Source organism: Pelecanus crispus, chromosome 5, assembly GCF_030463565.1.
Source record: "Pelecanus crispus isolate bPelCri1 chromosome 5, bPelCri1.pri, whole genome shotgun sequence".
Classification (NCBI taxonomy): Eukaryota; Metazoa; Chordata; class Aves; order Pelecaniformes; family Pelecanidae; genus Pelecanus; species Pelecanus crispus.
In genome coordinates, this window is record NC_134647.1 from 17117897 (window position 1) to 17142975 (window position 25079).

At 41.8% G+C, this 25079-nt stretch overlaps 1 protein-coding gene across 9 annotated transcripts in view; it reads right to left on the reverse strand.

Annotated features, from left to right (window-relative positions):
• The window catches only part of BIN1 (bridging integrator 1), a 97163-nt gene extending 83494 nt beyond the window's left edge, over nucleotides 1–13669 (reverse strand). For all 9 annotated transcript variants that reach the window (XM_075710203.1, XM_075710201.1, XM_075710198.1 and 6 more), the window contains exon 1: nucleotides 13586–13669. In XM_075710203.1, the coding sequence (XP_075566318.1) occupies nucleotides 13586–13669 (84 nt within the window). The remainder of the gene's footprint in view (nucleotides 1–13585) is intronic.
• Nucleotides 13670–25079: the final 11410 nt, after the last annotated feature.

The window sequence follows — 25079 nt, forward strand, 5'->3', positions numbered from 1 at the left end:
AATTATCCATCAACTCCCATTAATCTGCCCTCCTGAATAAGCAGATTAATGCTCTTTGAGCATATAACTATGACAGGGGAAAGCCACTCTCCGGCTGCAAGCCGCATTAGAGGGCACAGTGACCCTGCAGGTAATGTAATTGGGAATATTATGCTCCAGAGCCTCCAGATAGTCCATTTATGGAGTCAGCTCCGCAAAACAGGACATAAACACTGCAGAAAGGGCACTTTTGCTGAAAGAATTTCCTGGCATACCCAGGCATACCTGGCTAGATAGCAACTTACTGCAGTCCTGAATCAAAGCGTTCCCTCCCCTCCCCCAACCACCCTGGGCATCTTCTCACCTAATTTAAGAATGACTTTGGATGAATCATTTATCCCTGTGTGGAAGAAAATAATCTTGAGAAGTGCTAGCAGCATCATTTTCCCCTCCTGCCCTGGTAAGTTGTTCAGGTCATTGGCATCCATACTGCACTGCAGTTGTCAAAGACGATACATTGGGATACTGGAAGAGAAGCCACTGAGACTCTTTACCATCACAACAGACTGCTTTTCTGAACATTAACCACTCCCTGGTAGCGCTCACCTTTGAGCAGAAACTGAAAGAGAGGCTTTGGCACCCATTGCAGGAGAAACCACACTTGTGCAACATGAACCAGCAGAAAAGGAAAGCTGCTGTTAGCACCCATCAAATACCATGAAATTAAATTAAGGTGGCAAGGAACTGCAACATCATTTTGCTTTCTCTGTTGTCCCAGAAAGAGAATCAGTTAGATTTCATTTCTCTGTGCAGCGTAACCTCACTCCTCATTCCCCTTTATGTGCAGTAAGTCACAGTCAGATTACCATGCACACAGACGGGCTGGGAGTGGAGGGAGCTTTTTCACCCACGCCTGCCAGATCGAGCTCTTACCATGCATTCAGCCAGGAGTCTGACAGTCAAGGGTAAAGACAAAGTTTTTTCATTTGACAGTAACAACTGATTTTTGTTGCCACCTACAGTAATAACAAAACGAAACAAAATGAAATGGGGGTGATGGGAGAGCCTTAATGTTAGTTCCCTGTCTTAAAAGGTAAGGATGCGGTTACTCAAATACAGATAAAAATCCTTCAAGTGACTTTCAGAAATGACTTTCAGATGTAGCATGAACCCCCTTGAAACTCCTCTCACAACAACAAAAAGGCCAGTGCAGGTGGGAGACTGGCCCAACACCACAGCAACAAATAGCCGGCTGTGGAAACAGGTGAATATTAGTTGTTTGATCTAAACTGAAATCTGAGTAGAAGCAAAGAACTAGCTTAAAAATCTGCATTCATTGTTGCAAGAGAAAATTAATGCATCTTCTACATTTCTGCTGTCAGCCTTCAGAAGGACTGCTTTCCACAAGAAAAGAGCCATACTGGCAGTTTAGGAAAATACACAGTACATCTCCAGGATGCAAGAGCTATTTTCCTCAAGGCAATTCTACAGCATGTTTACAAAAACACACAAATAAATCCTCAGCTCTCTAGATGTTTTGCAATCATTATCTCTCACCACCTTTGTACAAGGAGAATCAGTTAAGCAGAAAGGTTCCTTTACATACGTAACCACGGGCTCAAACCAACCATCTCCTCTCCCACAGTCGGCACTTAGAAGAGGGACATGTCTTGAGCTGGTGAACTGGCTGGGGCCCCCGATATGCATATAGAACCGACCCAAATCCTGCCATTCCAGGATTTTTTTTATATGAAGATTTTAGCCCCTTGACTGTTTTCAAGAGTTTAGGTTGTTTCTCCCTTGTCCTCCACCCACAGTTTTTGCAGTTTAGCTTTTAGCATCGTTCAAGTCTAAATTCAGTCACAATACAGCAGGAGTGGTGCTGTGACAGACAGTACAGAAAATCAATTTCTCTTCTCACTGACACGACATCATAGTTTGGTCTCTGCAGTCACACTGTGCTACACTCACATACTTACAAGCAGTTCAGTGTCTGTCTACCCCTAGGCCATCCAAGCATCTTCAAAAACAGGTTCCTTTGAAAGGCTCCTGCTGCATTAGCTGATTCATTCTTGTTATGTTACACCTATATATTTCTCATTTCTTTAGGTAATTTTGCATTATGCGTGCCCTGTACAATAGGTGCAACCCATGTACTAAGCTTGTACCCTAGCATAAATTCAACGGTTGGTTCTTGGCTATAACCAACAGTATACAGGAAACTGAAACAAGAATTACTTCTTGCTTTTTTTTCTTCCTCAGATATAGCTATGTTCCCACCCCCTCACTCACCCCCAAAGATTCGACTGATAGATCATCTTCCCTCCAGGTCTAACTCACTGTGTTATTAAGCAGACTTTTTTGTCCCCTTCTATAAATGCATGAGCTTGCCCTGCTTTAATGAAAGTTTATTGGGAAAACATACTGCTTTTTATTTATCTCTTCCTTTGCTTGACAGATTTTAGCAGTTAAAAAGAAAGCGCAAATATCTCCCTCTCCTAGCCCTTACTCTTCAGTCCCCTATTTAACTTTAGGAAGAACACAGAAATGTCCTGCTTTTTCACCACCCGAGCTTCTGAGAATAAAAACAAATCCTGGCAAATCTCATTTAGAATTCACTTTGAATTTTTTCCTCATCTATTTTATATCCTTCAGTCGGGAAGGTTTCGGAGAGTCAGAATACAAAGGAAAGAGAATGTAAAATTAAGAAGTCGGGTGCTTGCTATAGGTCTGGTGAAGCTGAGCTGGGAAAAAGGCCATTGCCCCAACTCAGGCACCAGCCCACTGCCCCGTGGTCTTTCCGATTCAGCCATACTTGCATCGGGCCAAACCTGGGCTTACTTCCACTCTACCCTTACCTTGGGGCAGATGCTCTCTTGAGCACCCTGCATTGCTAGCCCTTCTCCTGCCCCTGTGCTTGTTGCTGTGCTCCTAGTCCCCCCATCCAGAACTTACAATCAAATGCAGCTATTTGTGAAGAGAGGCTTGAAAGAAAAACAGGTAAAGCAGCACAATCAAAGGCATGGTAACGGGGCAGCAGCACGCAGAAAGGAGGAGAAAAGAAGCAGCTGGAGATGACACATCTCAGTAGCAGATGTGGTTTAAGAGTGATGTGAAACTGCTACCCCAGTTGGAGTAGCCAGATCAGTTCAAACTGTTGGTCTGAGAAAGACAAGAATCTATCCAGAGGCAAGTGGATGGAGACTTGCACAAAGTGCTCCAGCAGCAGGTGTGCAGAGCAGGAAACAGGGCAGTAGGATAACCATTTGGAAGTAGTGACTTCTTCCACCAGACCAAACCCAGAGCCGGAAGCAGGCACCTACCTCAAGAAGTGTGGGAGATTAAGAATCTTAAGAGCTTAAGCCAGAGCTTTCAGACTTTGCATGCTTCAACCTTGACACCTTAAGCAGATGGCCTGATACCAGAGGCACTGAAAACTCATAGCTTCACCAGAAGACACATAAGATCTATTAGGATCATCTTGACCATTTGGCCTTGGTTTGTCGAGTCTGGGGTGCACAAGCTGCACAAGTCTACCACTCCACCACATAACTGCCCAAGAGAAAGACCACTGAACACACAGCTGTTAGGTGTGCTTGTGCAACCATGCCATCTTGGCCGTATGTGGTTGTATGCTTAATTCATAACTTTCTGGGCAATTTCCCCCCCCCCCCCCCCCCACTTGGTTTGCCCTTATTCAAAGCAGGTAAGTAAAAACACTGAGTTCCCCAGAGTTCCTGCTTTTCAGCAAAGCAGAGACTGGGAAGACTATGTATCTATCAATACCCTGAAAATACAGAAGCAGGACGTGTCAAACAGTCTCCAAGAAAGCAGGTAGATTTCCACCCTACCTTCTGTCTGTTCCAGCATTAAGCAGATACCAAAACAAGTGGGCACAACTGTGGAGCTGGGTAGTAGCTACATCGTAGCTCTGTAGTTAATAAGGCCACATGGCATCACTTAATTCAGCTGGCATCAATGTGACATTCCAGGCAACAGGACTTCAGCAACATCAATGTCTATTACTTGGGTAGGCATTTAACATAGCTTAATTAAACCCTATCTATAGCCAACAGTAACACTAGTAAGAGAAATAGATAGCATAAATAGTGCTGTTTGCACAAATCCCCCTTCTCAAGTCCTCTGCCGCCTCCTCTGCAACACTCATTTTAAATGCTGATACATTTGCAAGAAGTATTTTTATGCAGGCCCTAATGCAAAATGAAGCAACCAAATCGGGACGAAACATAAAAGGCATTTGGGGCCATGCCTGAGCTGGAGAAAGAGATAAAGGAGCAGGTGTTAGCTAGGAGGGAGAGGGGCAGAGGAGCTCTTATAAGGCAGAACGATGTGAGAGAGGGACTCCAGAAGGGAGAGGCTGGATGCCGAGCCCTTAAGAGGCTAGGAAAGCTCCTGTACGGGTTCACAACCACCTTGCTGAACAAGGATAGGAGTTTCTCAAATGCAGGACAGATCTGGAACATGTAACATGCATGTAGGGGTGAAGGGAAAAGACACTGACATTTGGATCAGCTGTTGGCACTCCCTGAGCCAGAGGGTGATAGCTGCAAGAAACCAGACATGGGGGAAAGATTTAGGAATGGTGCCCTCCATGGACAGGTTGGGTTGCAGGATGTGGCTTATCCTATCAAAGCGGGAACATATGGAGCAACACAGATGATCAGCTTTTGTTGGTTCCTCCCAAGTGGCTTTTCAACAGCTCTTCTTCCTTTCCACCCAAGAGGGCTGCTTCTACTTCAGAAGAGCTGAAGGTTGCATAACAGCAAATTTGAGAACTAGGCTTGAAGGGCCAAGTTCTCCTGCTGTGAATGGGTGTAAGCCCACTGGCTGCTTTGCCAGAGTACTTACGAAGAATCTGGGCCACGCTGTCTTTGGAGAGGAACAGCACCACAATGCGCTCCCCCAAGAGCCTCCTCAAAAATTAAGGCCTCAACCAGAGACTTGGGACTGACAGCTTAGAGCACATTCCAGCTAAAACCACCCCAAGCTCAAAGTCAATCACCTTCATCCAGCATGGCAACACAGCTCTTTTCACCTACCATACCCACAGCCTCATCATGAGGGCATCCAGCCCTGATAGTGCACAGTTCCTCCCTGAATTATTTATGTTCACCAAGGGTAGGGAATAAGGAGAGCAAAAGCCTCCAGCTTGGCAAACTACTCTAATACCCATTCACAGACAAGACCCAGACCATGAGCAATTGGATGTAGCATACCACTACAGGGCTCTCCAATCAACTGATCACGTCACCCCTTTGACTTTCTTTGACCCGCACACCACACCGTAGTCAGTCTGCAAACCCTCCCCTCCCAGCCCTGCACATACAGCTGCTCTTGCTCTTCCTCTCCGAAGAAAGCCAATCTCTTTTCCAATTTCTTCAGTTTATGTATTTTCATTAAAATTTGGCTGTTCAAAAATAGCCCTGCACCCTTCCCTACAAAACCATCCTTACCAAACATCTGGAAAGATATCTGAAAACCCTTTTAAGTTTTCTGGAATACAGAATTTTACTGAAACAAACCAAAAGCGTCTTAATTAACTGAGACTGTCCAATATTTACATTGGAATTGTTTCAGGATAGGGAATGGCCTTTTTTGGTAATATATAATACAATCACACTGCAGATAATAACAAATAATCATACTGTCTGTATGCATGATGAGGAAAACATTATCAGAGCGGGTACATTCTTGCAATGGCTCAAGTTTATTAACACACAGCTAGGCTAGGCCTTTTGCAATAGCTGCTCATTCTAAACAGACAGAAAAGAGAAAAATCCCAGTATTTGTCTTTGGAGAGGAACAGCACCACAATGCGCTCCCCAAAGAGCCTCCTCAAAAATTAAGGCCTCAACCAGAGACCTGGGACTGACAGCTTAGAGCACGTTCCAGCTAAAACCACCCCTCCCCTACTGTAGAAGTCAGTTCAATACACAGAAGAATAGTCATTTCACTCCTCCGCTGAGGAACCTATACCTTAAGGAGTGTTTCAATGCAGAACCCAAGTATATTTCTCCATCTGAACAAATGTAAACTTTTCCTGAGTACTGTCTCTCACAGAGTTTGCCATCCCTCTCACCAGAATTTTTCCAAAATATATTTTCAAAGCAACCTTTGAAACATGCTGTCCCCTGCCACACTAACTCAATCCTCTTTTGGGTCTCTAGTGTCAGAATCAACATCTGGACCAGAGGGCTCATGTTCCACCCACAGGCAAAGGGGGAAGAAAGTATCTCCCCAAGACACCGCTTGACTGCCTGAAAATTCAAAATTAATGAGCTGAACAACCAAATTCCAGGAAAGGAACTCCCTGCATTTTTTAAACATACTATTTTTTCCCCTTAATTTTTTGCCCTTTTTTTTTTCCCCACAACGGCTGAGGAAGTAGGAATGGAAATAAGGTTGGTCCTTCCACATTCAGAATCCCAGAGCTGGTAGGATCAAAAGACTTACTATAACATACAGGAATGGGTTACATTACCTACAATGGTACTGGAGAGCTACAGGACCAGTATTTCTGTTAAGTAAAAAGATGCAGAGATCTACATTTTCTTCAAATGTCAGTCTTTATTCAGTATATGTTCACATCTGTCACTGGCACCATTCCAAATAAATCCAATGGGAGATAATTGCTTATTCACTCTGCAAATAACCAACTCAGAGCTGAGTTTGAAGGTAAGTCATGCATTATTGTTTCTGGCCTGATAAAATGTGCAATCAAGCCAAGTGGTGTGAAGTAAGGGGGAGGGGGGGAGAAAAGCATGAACACTTTTATCTGTGTTTTCAAACGCTGCAGTTACTGTACAATTGAAGTTCCCTTTCCGTCCCTGCTGGCAAACAAGCACTGCAGTTCTGCCTAACACAGTTTTGAAACGGTGTTAGCAACTGCCCAGTGAAAAATGTTTGTACTTCAGCTATAGCAACCTCTAATCTCCCTCCTGAAAAGGTAACTTGGAAAAGAACTGAGAAACTAGTGTGGCTCTTAAAGCAAGTTTAACAAAAAGTTCTAAACCTACTTAAAATACACAAACCAAACATGATCAATGAAGAATTACCAAAAAATAAATAATTTCAGAACAGGTTATCAGCTTTCTGAATCTGCATGTCAAGTCCTTGCAGAGAGGCCAGTCCTTCAGACTTCGATATCTGTGTATCGTCAAAAGATTAAATGCAGCCTGTGGTTTTCACAGAGGGATTAGTTGTTGTTAAGCACTGCTGTCCTCCTTATTGGTAAAGTTTGCACTCTCCATCCTGCCTGGCAGCCTATATTAAGCACAAACTGCAACCCAGACTTCTCCTTTCTTTAGACAAAAGAGACAAAAAGAAAGGCGACACTGTCTGGCTTTTATGAGTCTCCTAACTGCACCCCTCTGGAAATGCTGACTTTCAAAAACTTTAACCTTCCAGCTACAGGTCTGAGCAAAGTCTCCTCCAGCACAGCTTAAATAATAGAAAAATCTATGTTATACATGTGGACTTGCAGAGGTCTGAGCAAACACAGTACCTATTCCTCATTTCATAAAGCTGCTTCACAGTGATTCTATGAGACCTTTGTCTAGGTCTGTGTAACGCCCCAAGCTCTGGCTTCCAAGTCTTCCTTGAAACATAGCTAGGGTCCAAACACTTCCTGAACACAAGCTCTCAACATAATCAAGGAGAAACTTAGGGGAAAAAAAAAAGGGGGGGCGGAATTAAACAGCTGTACAACCCAGGTTTCTCTTCCCATTTACCAGGGCTGTTCCTTCAGACCACTGAACTACAAATCTAAAGAGAGGTACTTTCTGAGTAGCAGCTAAGAAATAAAACTATGCAAGCAAGCTGGCATAATAAAAATGTAACCTAAACCAGAAAAAGATTCATTATTCCTATTTTCTGCAAATAACTATATTTCCAATTTTTCCTCTAGGAATGAGGGACAGGACCTACCCTGCACTACTTGCTAGCTTTGTTAAGATCAAGCAGCTTCAGAGGCTAGCAAAGCCAGGAGATATTCCAAGGGAAACCTGAGCTGTCTGAGGTCCATCAGTCACTTGCACACACCTGCTGAAAAAACACCTGCCAAGATTTATTCATCCCTCGCACTGCTGCCAACAGTTCGGGCGATTCTGCAGAGGTTCCTCACTCCTGTTCTGGCAGTATTAAATAGTCAACTAATACCATACCTGAAATGTATTTTAATTAGCAAGACAATGTAAATTACTTTTCTCTCTCTTCCAACACCTTCCTGTGAGAGATGCCCCCTTTTAGCTCAGCAGTATGAATGTCAGAATGGTACAGGTTGGCTGGCACTCTTGCATTCAATGTTGCAGCTGTTGCAGAAAAGCAAATACACAGTCCCTAAAGGGAAGGCTAAAACACAGGCTGACATCAAAATGGACTGATTCTGACAGCAGCTCTCAGAAGAAGCTTTATTCGTACTAAGATTTGTTCCCATCTCATTGCTCTGGGGTGGAGAATGCAGAGTCTCCTGGTCAACGTTAATACAGCCTTACCCCACAGCAGAAGCAGCTGGTCTGCACACCGTGGCTTTGCCAGCACACTTAGGGAGCCCTGCATGCTGAGCTGTGGCCAATTGAAGAAAACAGGGCTACAAGTCTGTTCTGCTTGGGCAAATCGAGCCTATCTTCATGGTAATGTCAAGTTGACATTACAGCGCTTCAGGGAAGAGAGAGTCTGATCCCTGCATGTACAGGTAGACAGCCAGGACTGTAAGATGATCCTTGTGAAGCTGCAGAACTTGCACAGTGGGCAGCTCAGGTGTCCAGTCACCATCACAGCAGTGGGGAAAAAAATAGCCACTCTAATACCTGTCAACCTAAGCTACCCTCGTCACTCCAAAATTTCTAAAACCAGAGCTTTATGACACATTTGGTCACAAGCAACAGTCTTGTGTCCCTGTCCAAAGAGCCAGGAACAAAGGAAAACTTGCATTATTCCCAAAGACCCCAGTATGGCTAGCTGATGAACACCTCGGGCTGCACACAGCTTTCCTGAATGGCTTGGCTAGCCATGCCATTTGCCAGTCACATGCCAAGAGCATTTGTGATGTTGCAAAAAACATTTGTGCCTGGACACACAAAACCTGCCTTAACTATCAGCATACACAATGGAGGGAGAGGAGAGACATGTTTGGTGGCACCCCCCCACCAGACGAGTTCTGTAACACTAACTCTATCCTGCCTAGAGCCTCGCCAAGTCTTCACTGAACAGAGATCTCACAGATCCTAGTTTATGGACCTGATCTCACAAGAACTGCACTGAAGAGGGCTGGCTGTATGACTCAAACTTACAGGGAAAGTAAAGTGATCAGGAACAGGTCTGAGCCTTTTCCAATCACAAAATTCATCCGTTCATGAGATTCTGCTTCTTAAAAGAAATCTGTTGCCAAACCCAGAGGGGCACCTTCAGCAGGGCACTGTAAGCACCCTGCCAATCAAACCATTCCATGGGCAAGGAAACATGTGAAGCCTGGTTTCCTATTTCACCTCCTCCATGCCCCATGCAGATTACCTGATACCCAGTAACAGTCTGAGCTCATACTGGAATCATCTGTACATTAGGGGCATTAATTCAGATCTCCCTCCTCTATCCAGTGCCTGTTTTCCAGCAACCTTTAGGCACAAAGTACCTTTGAGACTCTACCTGTCACCTAAGCCCTGCCTCCTTGAGAAAGCAAGATAACAGATATCAAGTAAAGGTGTCCTTTCCTTGTCTTCTGGGGAGTTCTCCAGGAAAAAAAAAAAAAAAAAAAGAATGTTTCATGCCGGATCAGCAAGATAACAACTCCTGTAGCTCTTTGTTTTGTACTTCACTGGCACAAGAAGGCAGATTGCATAGGGTAGGATGGTTTGATGGCAAAACCAAGCAAAAACCATAGAGGCTTTGAAGACAGAAGGATCCCAAAGGAAAACCAATACGGAACTTCCCTCCTTCCAAGCAGATAGATATGATCCTTCCTTCTCAATAAGAGAGCTTTCTGCATTTACCATTTTTTATATAAAGCCTCCCTCTCGATCTACAGACATTCTACAGATCAGGCAGTCTCTGACAGCTGAACCCTGAAGACAGCTGTATTTAAATTTGATTTAAGGTTCTTGGGTGCTGCTCATTGGTATAGACTCCGACCCACTTCAACAGGGCTGAGATTTCATTCTAGGTGTTCCACCTGCCATGTTCCACCTACTGAAGTGTGTCCTATCAGGGGAAAAAAAAGCCTTATCAGGGGAAACTCAAAATGCAAGCCATGCCTTCTGCAAACCCTCTTCCACTCAAATCACAACCTCCTCATGTCCAGCAAGGGATTACAAGGGGAAAGAAACAAAGCCTAAGGTTCTGGGAAAGGAAGATATCCTTTATGGACACAGCCTGTGCTGCTACAATTGTTACATGAGACTGTGGAAATTGGGGAGATTTTTAAAAATTTCAGAAGTATAAGATAAAAATTGATCACATACCATAAACATAAATTTTAACAGAGATGATGGATTACAGACATAAAAAAAACCCCTTCAAATCCTTACTGGCAAAGTTTAAAAGAGCTTGCAAACACTAGGCTCTCTCCAAGACACCATAACATTGGAGGCATTACAATTTCACTCCATTTTAAGAAGTTTAGAATAATGAAAGGTTCAGAGCTCAACGTCTCAGTCTGAAAATCCTTCAGCTAACTACAGGATGAACACAGCGCAACTTGCAACCTAAATCTCCTAATTGTTAGTTGTAAAGGTTGATATATGAGTTAGCAACAGTTGCATGGGTCCTTTCTGCTAGGCGGGTTCCTCTGGACAGAGGCATCCACTTATTTGATACATTTCACTGGACAATGGGCAAATTATTGCCAAGTACTGTACTTGAGGCTACCTTTGAATAGAGAGAGGGGGGGGTTAAAAGGGTACACAGCCCACTTGCAAACAGCATAGTCAACCATTCTGCCCCATACTTCCTGTGGAACTGAGAAAGTGTCTTCCAAAAATAGCCAATAGCTTTGCTGAAAGGTGCAAAACAAACAGTACTTCTGAAGGAATAGCTTACATACTTTACATAATAGCTGTCTCAGAAATGAAAAAAGGATGTGTACAGTGTTTCAGTGCAAATTCTGCATTGAACAAAAAGACATCATTCTTTGCTGAGCACAAAGCTTAAATTCACCATGAAGGAAATTGCTGAAGTGAAAGCCTCAGGGCTGAAGTAGGGAGGGAGATACCACTCTGAAGGGAAGAATTTTTACCCTAGATTCAAATTGAAAGAGGATACTTAAAAGGAACACTGTCAGCTTGTTTAAGTTGCAAATTATACTAGCCTCAAAAAGGAAAGTTCAACCCCACTGAGCACCTCTTCACCAAAATCTAATACATTTTTAAGTGCTTGGTCTGTTATGTATCCAGATCTACCTCTGCATACTTCTGCTTACCTTTTTATTTTTTTATTAAACACCTGGTCCTTCTCTCCAGACATGCGGTTTACCCTTCAAGTTAAACACTGTATCACGTATTACAGTTTAAAACAAAACACCACAAGACTAACACCAGTATAGCACCACAACCACTGGTGCCTTTTTCTTCCTTTCGTATTCAGCCGTGTCTTGCCTCATGAGCTGAAAGTTCACATTCACATGCTCACCTCAGTGACAGCCTGTCCCTTAGAGACGGAGGTAAAACACCTAACACTCCACGAAAGAGGAATTTTTAGAGATGAAGCTATAGCAGTATGAAGGGGCCAGTCAGACAAAGAAGCAAGCGATGCCATTTTTTTCTTTTTTGAGAGCCCAGAGAGCAAAGTTGTTTCATTTGCGTTAGGATAACAACAGCCAAAGGGCCTAGAATTTGTGTTAACTTATTAAGCAAGTGCTTTGGGTTTTGTTTTCCTTTTCTCCTTAAAGGGAAAAGGAGCCATGCTTTTTCCTGTGTAAAGAGACAAACAACTGATTTCAGACCTTGCAAATTACCTGCAATACACAGCTCAACTCTCAATTACTATTGCTGCTGCTGTTGTTCTGCATCCCCAATCACCATGACCCGAATAAGCAAGGAAATGAACTGGATCTCCAGTTAAGACTTTGTGGAAAACACTCTCCCTAGGAAAAGAACTTCTGTGTGTTCAGATAAGAAGCTGGGGAAGGGCCTGGCAGGCCACACTTGGCTCCAAGCTGTACCAATAAATACAATACTTCATCAGCAGGCCAAGAGCTCAGCCTGTACCACCTACCTTGGTATTAACTAAAAATACGGTTGCCAGCGGGGGGCTAACACAGAATGAATTTAGCATCTATGGTGAGTGCAGGGTAGACCAGATATCAGGAGCCAGATTCCCTGTCCTGTCCCCTCCTGGAACCGCAGTTAGGGGAAAAGCCACAGATGTGGCCACGCTCACTCTCGTGTATGGAGCGAAACCAGGACCTTGTGGCTGCATCCATTTCCATACTGGATCTGCTATTCACCTGCGGTTTTTTCCAAGCAGTCAGGCAAGTTCAAATCAAGCTCGTAGCCTCAGTAAATGAGCTTAAACCAGTGGAAGCAGCATGTGCAAAATTAGGCCCAACAGGTTTGGGTTGCCATTCTGACCCAGCAGCGTTTTGTAACAGTGTCAGCGATTGGTACAAGGCTCAGGCCAGCACTGCATCCAATCCCAAACCTCCCAGATTAAATCTAACTGCTAAAGATAACTCCCAGGGAACAAGAGCAGCAGTGGGCAGATCTGTTCACCCTCCCTCCCTCGAAGATGCAGCAGTCCTTATTCAGTCAATGTCATCTCACAGCAAATCACTGAAAACCAAGATGAGCGTGCCGGAGATAAAAGCAGCTGATCAGTGTGCCTGCGTAAAACGTCTGATAATCCCTACACAGAGCAGGCATCTGGCATCAGATGCAGCATGCCAGAGAGATGAACATGAAAAGTATCCGTTGCATATCCCTGGCACCTTTTTCTGGCCCAGGGGTGGGTGGAAAGCAGCGAAAGGGCTCCCGGGATTCAAAAAACACCCCTCCCATACCAGGCATCGGCACAATCTTCAAAGACAGTAGGTTTTTGCCTTACCACCATTCCAAAATCTGGACCTCAAGGTCAGTAAAGCAAGTAGCAAATACCATGCTATGCTCTTAGAAGATAAGGAAGCAAGCGGCCATCCCCTCTTCCTCACCACCTTTGAGGTTACGTATTTCTTTATCGCAGAATACAGCGCTGCTCTTGAAATTGCCACATAAAGCGCAAGCTCTATAGCAAAGAAAGAAGGCTTCCTCCTCCTGAAACAATAAGCATCTGCATATTTAAACCAAACGTGTGGCGCTCGGGCCTCCCTCCCCTCTCCCAGCTGAACCCGATGCCATGTTTCTGCTCATCCTTGGCGTGCAGACGGATGGGAAAAACCTCACAGCTCGCAACTGCGGAATTTTGCGTTCTCCGGCTGCAAAGGGGCCCTAAATTCGCAGGCAGAGAAGGGGGGGGGGGGGGGGGGGGGCAGGGCTGCACCCGTTGCGAGACGCATCTCTGCTTTGGGGAGGGCTGTCATCCCCGGTACCCGCATCGCCCCCCGCATCCTGGGAGGCGGCAGCGGCCGCGCATCTCCCCCCCCTCCCCAAATCTCCCCTACCTTCTCCTGCGCCCGGGTTAGCTTCTTCTGGACGTTGCTAGCGATCTTCCCGGCAGTGACCCCCTTGCTGCCCAGCTCGGCCATCTTGCCTCCTCTTTTTAACGGGTGGCTGCGAACGACGGGCCGGCAGGAAGGGGGGGAAAAGCCGGCGGGCAGGCGATGGCCCCGGCCGCCGCCGCCACCGCCGCCTCCCGCCTGCCGCCTTTTAAAGGGACAGTGCGCTCTGCGCCGCCTTAAAGGGGCCGCGCGTCGCCCCCGGAGGTGGCAGCAGCAGCACAAAGCTGGGTGAAATGTCTGCGAGGGGTGCGATGCTGCTGCTGGTAGGGGGGAGAAGAAGCGTGGATGTGTGTTCTCCAGCTTTTCCCACCCTGCCTGCCTCCTCTGGGATGGGCTGCGGCGGGGGACCCGCCGCAGCCCATCCCAGAGGAGGCAGGCAGGGTGGGAAAAGCTGGGAAGCATCTCAAGGAAGCATCTCAAGGAGGGAGGTAGGATGCAGGGAGAGACACTGAGGGGCCTCCCACACCGGAGCAGCGAGCCACTAGTACTTAAAAGCAACTAAATGAGGAACAGGACTTGGGAGATGCTGGCTAATGGCTGTTACCACTCTCGGTTAGTAGTCACAATGACAGAGTGCTGTACAGTAACCTAACCTGCAGTTTGGGAGAGTAACCAAAACCTACCTGCGTTCCAAGACGATTTCACACATTCCTTGTTTTGCCGGATGAAGACTGTTACCTCCAGAGTTTCACACACACACAGGGAGTAGCGTAGCGCTCACTATCGCGACCTAAAACAACAGAAGAATTGTTGAAGGTGATGACTTGAGAGAGCCAGGCCAGGTTTTTCATGTTCTATTTCCTTTATTGTTTCTCATTTCTGCTTCAGTACTATTTCTGTTCATTCAGAACTTTGAATAAAAACAATTGTCTTGCCAGAGCCCTTAGAAACCGTGGGCAGAGAACCTGCCAACACCTCTTTGTGAGGCTTTGTGAGATAATTCTGCATTTCTTGCCTGTTAAAGACAGTAGCTTTTTCTCTTTTTTTAATGACAAAAGCCCTCATTCAGAAACCAGTTTAAATCCATGCTATACTTCAATTATGTTAGTAGGCATACTATTCCTATTTAATAAAATACTTAGGCATGTTCTTCAGTTGTATATGAGAAAAGAGCAGTGATATAAGACCTATTCAGACTTAAGCGTGTGCATACCTGTGCTGCCACACTGTATTGCAAACTGCAATTTTATTCAATTCCTTTCTGGCTTTACATTTAGTATTCATATTTCCGTGTTTTTCTGTAGATACTCAACTGTGTATTTGTCCCAGATGCATCTCATTTTGCCCATAATTTCAGTCTTACTAGGTATTTTCATATTACATTTCTTGTCCAGTATCTTCTATAATTTTGCAGCATCTCACTGCTCAGTATCATCTGGAAACATAATTAATATCCCCTTTTCTTTGTCTCTCACTCCCCGTCTCCTCCTCCTTAGCTGTGCTTTTAAGAGTGAAAGATGCACATGTGGTTAAACATTTGTAACATCACATTTAAAAGAGCAGATGTTTCAGGGTCAGAACACATTCCTCTCCACCCTACCTCATATATTTGCTTCTCCTGCCTAGGTCTTTTCTTCAGTGAAACTGGGTTTGAAGGGATTTTTGTCTGATTACATCCTTTCAAGTGAAAAGCGAATGACTGAGCACGAGCTGAAAAGAGAGTCCATGGCAAACACCAGACAATTGTGAAACAAAAGTGGCCAGACACATTCACCACAATGAAAAATGACAGACTGTGTACATTTTAAAAGCTGAGATTAACAGCAAGCATCCGCCTCTCAGCATGAGCCATTTCCCAGTTATTTCTGTGCTTGATTGGATCAGTACCAAAGCTGTAAAGCATTTGCTGGGCTCCAGGTGTGTCACAAAAGGTATTCCCCTAAGCATGACCCAGTGAACATCACATACTATGAGCAGCTATATATTTGACTGAACATATAAGCCATTTTAGCCAGGTGATATATGCTGAAGGCTGTTGCTTCGTGGACAGGAGACATTTCAGTCTCACATCGATCCACCATTGTTCTGATCTCAAGCTTACAGTTTTTTACAATTTTATGAATGTAAATAACTTCGCGTGTCAGTAGGACTACACATAGTAATAAACATACAGGCTAGCAACTTAATGCTTATATCATATGTGCTTTGTGTCACTGTGAGTCAGGGCTGTCTAACCTTTTAGAAGCTGTTAGTGACAGATTCTGCACAATTGGAGTTAAAAGGAATAGAACTTGATGCTTACATCCATCTCCTGCAATGAGATTCATTAGGTTCAATATGTGCATGGTTGTCTCATTTATTTTAACATGAGACCCCAGGACACTTCATTTCACCTAACTGGAACCAGATAAACACATCTAGTTTAAACTGAGTCACCTAGGCCCCTTTTATAGTCGAAAGAGAGAAATGAGTACCTCCAAAGGATGATAAAAGCTAAAACAGCTTCTAGAAACATCTCCCTTCCCCCTTAGCTACAGAGGGAGATTAGATGAATAGCTTAGATAGCTAAAGTTGAGAAAGCCAGGTGGGTTATGAAACCCACCTGTAGTCCATCTCCCTCGTGACAGTGTGACTCATTTACACAGTTCATGGGGAAGAAGCAAATCTGCCAAACACAATAGCACAAGCACACATATTTAACATGTACATACCTAACATTAGTTTTTTATTGCTTTCTTAATTGATTAATACCCTAGTCAATAATGTTTATGTTAGGTCTCAGCCCCGTAAGTGCATTTCACTTCTCAATTGTCTCATTAAAGAGAGATGAACTGCTCGCATGTTTACAATTAAGCATATGCTTAAGTGCTTGCTGGGTTGGAGTCTATTAGTTTGTAGTTTAGGTACAATTTATTCCCTTCATTGCACAAATTGTTGTTAAATCTCTTTTTTTAATTGTTGTTATTACTTTTTTGCCAAGTTTGTCCATCTGGGAGCAAGATGTTTTCTTCATGATTCCCAACTTAAATTGTTATAAAATTTTATTTTTTAAAAAGTTATTTCAGCAATGTGTCCACTAACATATCTTTTTTTTTCCTGACTTGAACCTTTTAATTGTAGCTTGTGTATTAGAGCTACAAGCTGTGACAATCAAAATGTATCTGTTTTCCTGTTGCTGGTGGCAAACTCTTTAATGTATAATCCAAATCATTTAAATAAAATAATTTTAAAATTACAATAGTAGTGGTCTCTACCATTCATGGAACTAGAAGTATATATTCTCTGTTCCAGTTACAGAGAAGATTAAAACCCAGTAAAATTGATTTTTGTCTGTTTTCAGCAAGGAGTCCTGATTTTAAGTTTATAATTATTGTGTTTTTAAAATATTTAGCAGAGCTGTTAATTAAAGATGTTTATGGTAAATATAAATATAACATTATTGAATTACTAAAATTCAAATTACTAAATAATATTTGCAATAAATTATTCCAAGAACTCTAAAGCCCTTCTCCCTGAGTATTAATATAATACAAGATGGGTCTACTTCAGTCATGATTTCTTGTTTGTATTTAGAGATGAGGTTCACATTTTAAACAACCCCAAAGCTTGTCGTTGCTTGGAGCCGTAGCCTTATTCCAGCTCTAACTCTAGCCATAACACTAAAAGTCAGTTGGCCTCACTCATTGCCAGCATCACTCCATTGCTCTAGTGATGTCAGTTGAAGGATTAATTTAAGACAGTAAATCCAACACCTTGAAAACAAAAAATTACAAAAAAAATATTATGTAGCAAAATCTAATCAAGTTCTGACTCCGACCTTGCTTGCCTTAAACAGCCTGTTCACTTTTTTCTTTCTATTGTAGATCATGCATTCTTCTTGGAAAATATTCAGGAAGAACTTCCAAAGGTGACTTCTGTCTTTCCTTTTAACCTTATAACATTATTAAGGGTAATTCAGATATCAATTTCACCGTTATCTAGTTTGCCTTAGCATTCCTTTCTGACTGATGATATTCTCATGCAAACTCTCTCTTTGTTCTCCAACAGAAAGGTGCTGGGAAGGATTAGGAAGTTTCTGCCATACAAATAATAGATAAAAACTCACTGATAATGTGTTCTGTCCCTTAAAACAAATGCAAGACGAAACAACTTTGATTTAAACATAGCATCCAGGTGTTCTCTCCCACATCTCTCAGACTCACAACTTCTGTTGAATCTCTTAACTATCTTCTTATGAGAAACAGAAGGTGATACCCAAGTGACTCTTCTTGTGTCCCAAAGACAAAAAAATACATACTACCATGGCACAGGGAAGGCTCCAAAGCTGAGAGCTTTGCCAGTCTAGTTCAGAAAGATTCACCTTCTCAGAAAGGGGGAGGGGCAGGAAATAAAATTATATTAAAACTTTGTCTCATGTCTCACTGAAGACTGTCCCTTGATTGCAAGCTTGCTTGAATTCTTGAGAATTATGTGATTTTCATGATATATCTTACTGGGATCTCAAAACTTTGGCAGATTTTTCACTGAATTTCAAAATTCAGATCAAATTTCTTTTCCATCCACGTGCCATTTCACATGCTTGATTCAGTTGCATGTAGCTATTTTCTGTTTTCTGCCTGTATGGATTTTGCCACCACAAAGTCACCTTAGGCCCTGATTTTAAGACAGGTTAGCTACCCTTCACTAACAAATGGAGTAAAGAATGGGAATGGTCCGTAAGCTTTGCACAAATATATTTCCAAGAAGCTTACCAAAATTTTTATGTGCCTCATCATGCAGGAAAAGAAAGGATTTGGAACATATGAAACAATTTTTTTTAGTTTTTCATTATCATCCATCAACATGGGAGCAGGTAAGTGAATAATGTGCTTGCCTTGGAAATTATTCTGAGAATTCTGGAAGCCTTATACTATTTATTAAAATATTTAAAAAATGGAAATTAATTATATACTCTAATAGACAGGCCCATTTATCCCCATCTATACCTATGATAGAACACATGGCCCATCTGGTGGAATCACACAAAGGATATATCACCAGGATACCACAACAGCACAAAACATCAGCGAAATCCAGAAAATATTTTATGTAAAACACACCTCCACAAGGTTTCATATTGGTGATAACCATACCAGGTAGACCTACGTAATGGTAACTGTTGCCCCCAGTTGCAATGTCTTCCTCCTTGCTTCCCTTTACTGATGGCCCCATTTCATTTCCTTGGTAACAAAACTGAGTGACTCATTCAATACAAATTATTTACAAGAGTTATCTCACCTTTGTCTACTGTAAGCTCACTATCACTTCAGATTTGTTCAGTTTTCAAAATTATCCAACTCTTTGCTTTTGGCGTTTGGGATTTGATTTTTCAGCAAATGAGGACAGTAACTTTCCAGTTTGGGCAAGTGCAGTTTTATGCACATATTCAATACACCATTATTATACAATCTGTTCTAATTAATAATTACTGACTTTTATAATACTGCTTTCCTAGTCCTGGGCCAGGACTGAACTGCAGAAAATACAACACAGACAAATGCAAAAAAATCATTCTTACCTGTAACAACTCAGCCATTTCCACCAGCTGGCTTTATCAACTCTGTTAAAGCCTTTTATATTCAGTGAAAAACAGTGAAGACCTCAAAAGAATTAAAGATCTACAGTAAGTAATTTAAAAGTTAACTGTACATCTTTACAAAACCCACTCTAAGAGTCACTAGTTTTTATTAAAGGTAAATCAATACAAGTGTTTGCATTTCTAGTTAAAAAAAAAACAATGTAGGAAAACAATGCTTCTGGATATGAGTACTGCGTTCAGCTCTGGGGCCCCCAACATATGAAGGACATGGACCTGTTGGAGCAAGTCTAGAGGAGGGCCACAAAGACGACCAGAGGGCTGGAGCACCTCTCCTGTGAAGACAGGCTGAGAGAGTTGGGGTTGTTCAGCCTGGAGAAGAGAAGACTCCAGGAAGACCTTATAGCAGCCTTCCAGTACCCAAAGGCGGCCTACAAGAAAGCTGGAGAGGGACATTTTACAAGGGCATGTAGTGATAGGACAAGGGGTAATGGCTTTTAAACTGAAAAAGGGTAGATTTAGATTAGATCTAAGGAAGAAATTCTTCACTATGACAGTGGTGAGGCACTGGAACAGGTTGCCCAGAGAAGCTGTGGGTGCCCCATCCCTGGAAGTGTTCAAGCCCAGGTTGGATGGGGCTTTGAGCAACCTGGTCTAGTGGAAGGTGTCCCTGCCTGTGGCAGGGGGGTTGGAACTAGATGATCTTTAAGGTCCCTTCCAACCCAAACCATTCTATGATTCTACGATATTACAGGGACTTTAAGGAATTTTTCAAACTATACATGTGCTTTATTCTTGATGCACACCGAAGGGTTAATTTCTAGTGGAAAGCAAAGAACAGGGTCAAGAGAATTAAAGTAGATGCTTACCATATGGAAGCCTTCATACATTGGAATCATTTATATTATCTAGATGCCAGCTGCAACACTCAAATATTCCACCTTAAAAATAATGTGAGTCCATGCACTGTGATAGTACATGCTCAGAAAACCAGGAATGAAGCATAAGCCATTCTGAAGGAAAAGAGCAGACAATTCCATCAATAGTTTTTAGTGTCAACAGCTCTTTGCTATTCCAACCTGGATTCTTACCTAAATTCTAAATACTGTATTCAATGACGAATATCTGATCCATGATTGACAATGGAATACTATAGAGACTTAGAATTGAGGGTCACGTAGTTAGAATTGATCTATTTCTCTTCACAGATTATGTGACATTTTTATGTGTCATTCAATGCTCTGACATCTTGAAGCGTCCCTGCCAAATTTAGCAGAAAACATTTACAGAGTCTTAAAGTAAGCATCCTTGACGGTTTAATGAGTCACAGCCTTGTGTATACAGATAGCAGGGTCATCAGCATGCTAGAAGGAATAAACATAAATGTCAAGCTAAATTTCTGTTTTGTTTCCAAACTCAGTTTTGAAACAAGGCAATTCTACCAGATAAACCAACCAAACAGCTTAAATTGTGGAACTTTTTCTTAACATGTCACTGTACAAGTGATGGAAAAGCATGCTATTTGAACTACTTTACCCTGAAAGCCAAAGAACAAGTCTGGAAATGTTGCAGCATCTCAACATCTTTACTAGGAATTTTGCAATACAGGATGTTCTCTCAAAACCCCACCTTTTGGAATCACATGAATAGGTTTCCAGAGAGGAAAACAACTTCAAAAACTGAATCCCAAAAACCCAAAAACAAGGAAGGGCAGGGAGAATTAAGCCATCGCTTCAATGTTTTCATGTATTTTAAGGCATTCATGGTCATTTCTTTCCCTGCATACTTTGATGGTAGTGACATTGAGTCATAAGCTAAGGGAAGACGTGAAATGTGGTACTTCTCTCTTAGATATGGAGGTAAAGATAAATTTAGTTTCTATATTGCAAAAAGTCAAGAATGAGAAGCACAAAATGAGAAGTCTACATATGCACATCCAGGCAGATGGTTCACAGAACTGAAATTACTTGGTCCAGAATGAGTGCATGGTGCCAGACTAACCTCATTTAACCATCTAATTCTAATAAACCAGATCAAACTTCTTGTGCACAGCCCTGGGCTGAATGTGTGAACTAAATCTGGATGTGCCTATGCTAGAAGCTTGAACCTCTAACACTTTAGCCAAAGGGAAAGAGTTTGAGTAGCTGGAAGTTTGCTGAGCTTCCGAAAGACCAGTCCTTATTAAAGGAAGAAAGTTTAATGGATCACAATGCTCACATATATATGTCAGTCTAAATAACAAACTGAAAATAACCTGAACTACCCAAGCAGAGGATCTTCACATTTCATGAAGGAAAGCCTTTGATATTTTCATTCCCCGCTGTCATTCGATACCTTTAAGGAAACAAAGGAACCTGCCTGAAAATATGTCAAATAAATTCTTGCTTGAAATGGGAACCTGAAACTGTGCAAACAAGCTATTATTTCCAGCTACTGCTAACGTTCCCCTCCCCTTTCTCAAAACAACATTTTTCCACCCAGTAATTCCATCTTATATGGAAAGAGAGGAATGAAAGAGAAACTGCTTATTGCAAGTATTTTATTTCAAACAAACATCCAAAAGATGTCTGTCGTTAAGAAAAAAAGGAGCAAAATCATAAACTCATTTAATTTCTCCCACTCTGTCTGTATGGCTTTTGCATTTACACTTTTTTTTTTCCCCAGATACCATTTAGACCAGTGTTGTGCTTTTAGAAATTTTGAATGTCTTATGACAGAAAGAAAAAAAAAAAGAATTAAAATCTCAGTTGTGATCTGACCTTTTCAAATCCCAAGGATTTAGTTGTTGTATATTCTAGCTCTAGGGCTTTGGAAGAGACTGTTCCTCAACTACTCCTGCTTCACTGAGGTCATTAGCTTGCTTATACCTCTAATATGGTTGTCACACTATTGTGAGCTGCAGTGGACTTCATACCCACAAATAGATATGAGAAAATAAGCCACTGCATACTGTAGCTACTCCTATTTAGCTTCCAGAAACTGGTAGCAAACAGAAACACAAAAGGCAGTTATTATAAGAGAGCAGTATTTTTGGTCTACCTAATACTAGTGAACTCCATCACAGCAAGACAAAGCAAGCTGCCTGGACAGGAATAATCTTGCACACCATTATCCTCTGGATGTATATATGCTGACAGATCTTCTGAGATCGTGGATTGTAAAAAACAAGAATATCCCTTCCTAACATGCCAATGCGCTCCAAGTTTACCAAGGCTTACATGGTAAACATTTAGCAAGGCAAGCAATCCTACATTTCATAGACAGAGCAACAAATAGTAAAATGAGGATAGTGTGCTATTTGTAATTTTTTTCTAGCCAAATAATTGCATAACTTTCACTTGCTCTTTCAATCTCCCATATTATTAGGTGGTGAAATGCCAACATCTGGTGTAAAAATAATTAGAAATGTACATAATACCAAATTATACATCAACATAATTGCAGTAATTACAAGTACTACTCTTGCATTCCAGTGTGGCCCAGGGTCATAACAGATTAAAACATTAATCTCTATTACACATTCGCCAGTAATGCCTTATCAGTCAAGATGACCCAACATCACAAGGTGCAGAAAGTGGAATTCAACATACTGGAGACTCTTGACTGTGGGCCTAAAATCTACAGTCTTGCAAACATACAAACATTAGAGACATTTGCTTTGGTAGAGGACCACGAGCAGATTAGATCTTTCCTGCGTCAACTTAATCTCACATAGCCAATGAATGGATAAATGTAACCATTCCCTGCAGTCTCAGCTGGTGAGGTGATTGATCAACTGCATCATGATACGAATTAGAAAGCTTTGCCAGCCGAGATTAGTGTCTCAGAAATCTGCAACAGTTGGGATATTTTTGTAACCATTTTTAAAAAAACAATGCAGGATAGAAGCGAGACAAATGGCTGCCCACACTTTCTGGCATTGATACCTATTTGTATCGCAAATAGGTAAGCTAACTCGCAACTAGTAAATGATTATGTCTTGGATGAGTTTGGTGCTTACATTCTGTGTGAAAAGAATTGTATGTTATTTCATACAACTTCATCTGAAAATAACTGGTGTTTCATAGAGTTTATCATGATTACTATTGATTTATTATCTATGCATTTGTGACAATAACATAAAAGAAGCATCTATAAATGTGATAGTGAAATACTGATTGCCTTTCAGAGGTATTTTAGATGAAGGTTTTTAACGAAGCCCTTCCAGATATGTGTAACTGATTCCCCACATACCTTCTTGATTCTCTAATCATCTAGAGTTAGTGCTTCCTTTTGTCATCTGGGATGAGACTATCTCTGAAGTATTTGGGAATCTTCATGCAAATTCAAGCGGTTACCCCTATCTGCATAAAGGAGACAAAGACCTTCACAAGCTGAGCTACTGAGAGTAGAAGATACTTGTCTAAATGTTTTTTAATCTTATCTTTGTCTACACCTGCAATTGTAAACCAAGGTAAGCACTAATTCGGTTAGAAAAACAAACAGCTGATAACCAATTGCCAAAACGAACCTAGCTGCTAATGTAAACATGGCTGAAATCTTATATTACCTAAGAACTTCTTTGAGAAAAGTTCTTAAGTGTCCCTTCTTATCAGCTTCCCTTAGACCCAGGTCAAATATTTCTCTTCTATCATAAATTAGCATCTTCAATGTACATTATAGGGGTTTTACTTAATTGTACGTCCTGGATTTTCCACGTTACAATTTCTTTCATCCTAAATGAACTGACTTTTTATTTAAGACTGGATTGCTGTAATTGTAGATGTGTCAGCGTTGATGTATTACACATTTCTCCATTAACAATTCCTTTAGCATGTTAGTTATGTTCTCTGTCTACAGTTCTTTGACATTTCCCATAAACACTTCCAGAAAACGGCCTTCATATGTTGGCATTCTTTCTAATTTTAAGAACATCAACATTTGCTTTTGGGAAAGACATCACATGATGCTCTTTTTCAGACCACTTGTAACAGTTACTTGTTTGTATATGGTTTAGGTTTTTTTAATGGATATTCTGTATGAAATACTTTCATATGGGCATTGCTTTATCTCATAATATTATGCCTTTTCCAGTCTGTGCCCCAGCATGCTCTTTAAACTGTACAAATCTCCCACAAATGCCAATATTCAGACAAATGATTAAGATAATGCCTATCAGGTCAGTTTAGTAATTGCCTACGGGCATACTCCTGACTCATGACAACACAACTTTGCTTAAGTATTCTTTATTGCAGGTTACTTGCATTATTTTGTATTTGTCAGGCTCAAAGTCCCCACAAACTTTCTGCAGTTCAGCTGACAAGTGATAACCTGAATGCAAATCCCTATCTGCATTTTGCAGACAAAGAAATTTAACCTACTTCAAATGCATCCCAAACAGCTGCTATTGCTTATTGGTTTCTTGAAGTTGCCTAAGCAACTTGCTTTCTGAAAAAATAATGGTTAACTTGAACAAAGTTGGGCCATTTCATAGCTCATGTCCTGCACAGGGGAAAGCACACAACCTTTTGCCTTTGAGAAAAATGTTTCATTCATACTTCCAAATTTTTCCTTTTTTTCCTCTCAAAAGTACAGAAACAATGCAATCTCAACAATCTGCTCACACCTTCCAGCTTCTGGTTTAGATACCAATTCTACATTTGACTGACTTGAAACAATAAAATGGTAAAAGCAGATCTTATCCTGAAATGTAACTGCAGCAAATATTCTCTTGCAGTTGTTTATCCCTTAGACGCTTCCTTCCAAAATCCCTGACTCCAGCCCTCCTTTTATCTGAGTGAAGTGGGATGCTTCAGTGAGTTTACACTTCAATTTAACTGTTTCCCAACTAGATAAACACTTGGCAGCAAACAGTATATTTCAAATGTTGCCAAGATGGGTACAATACTCTTTAAATGGTGTCAAAAGATCTACTGTTTACTG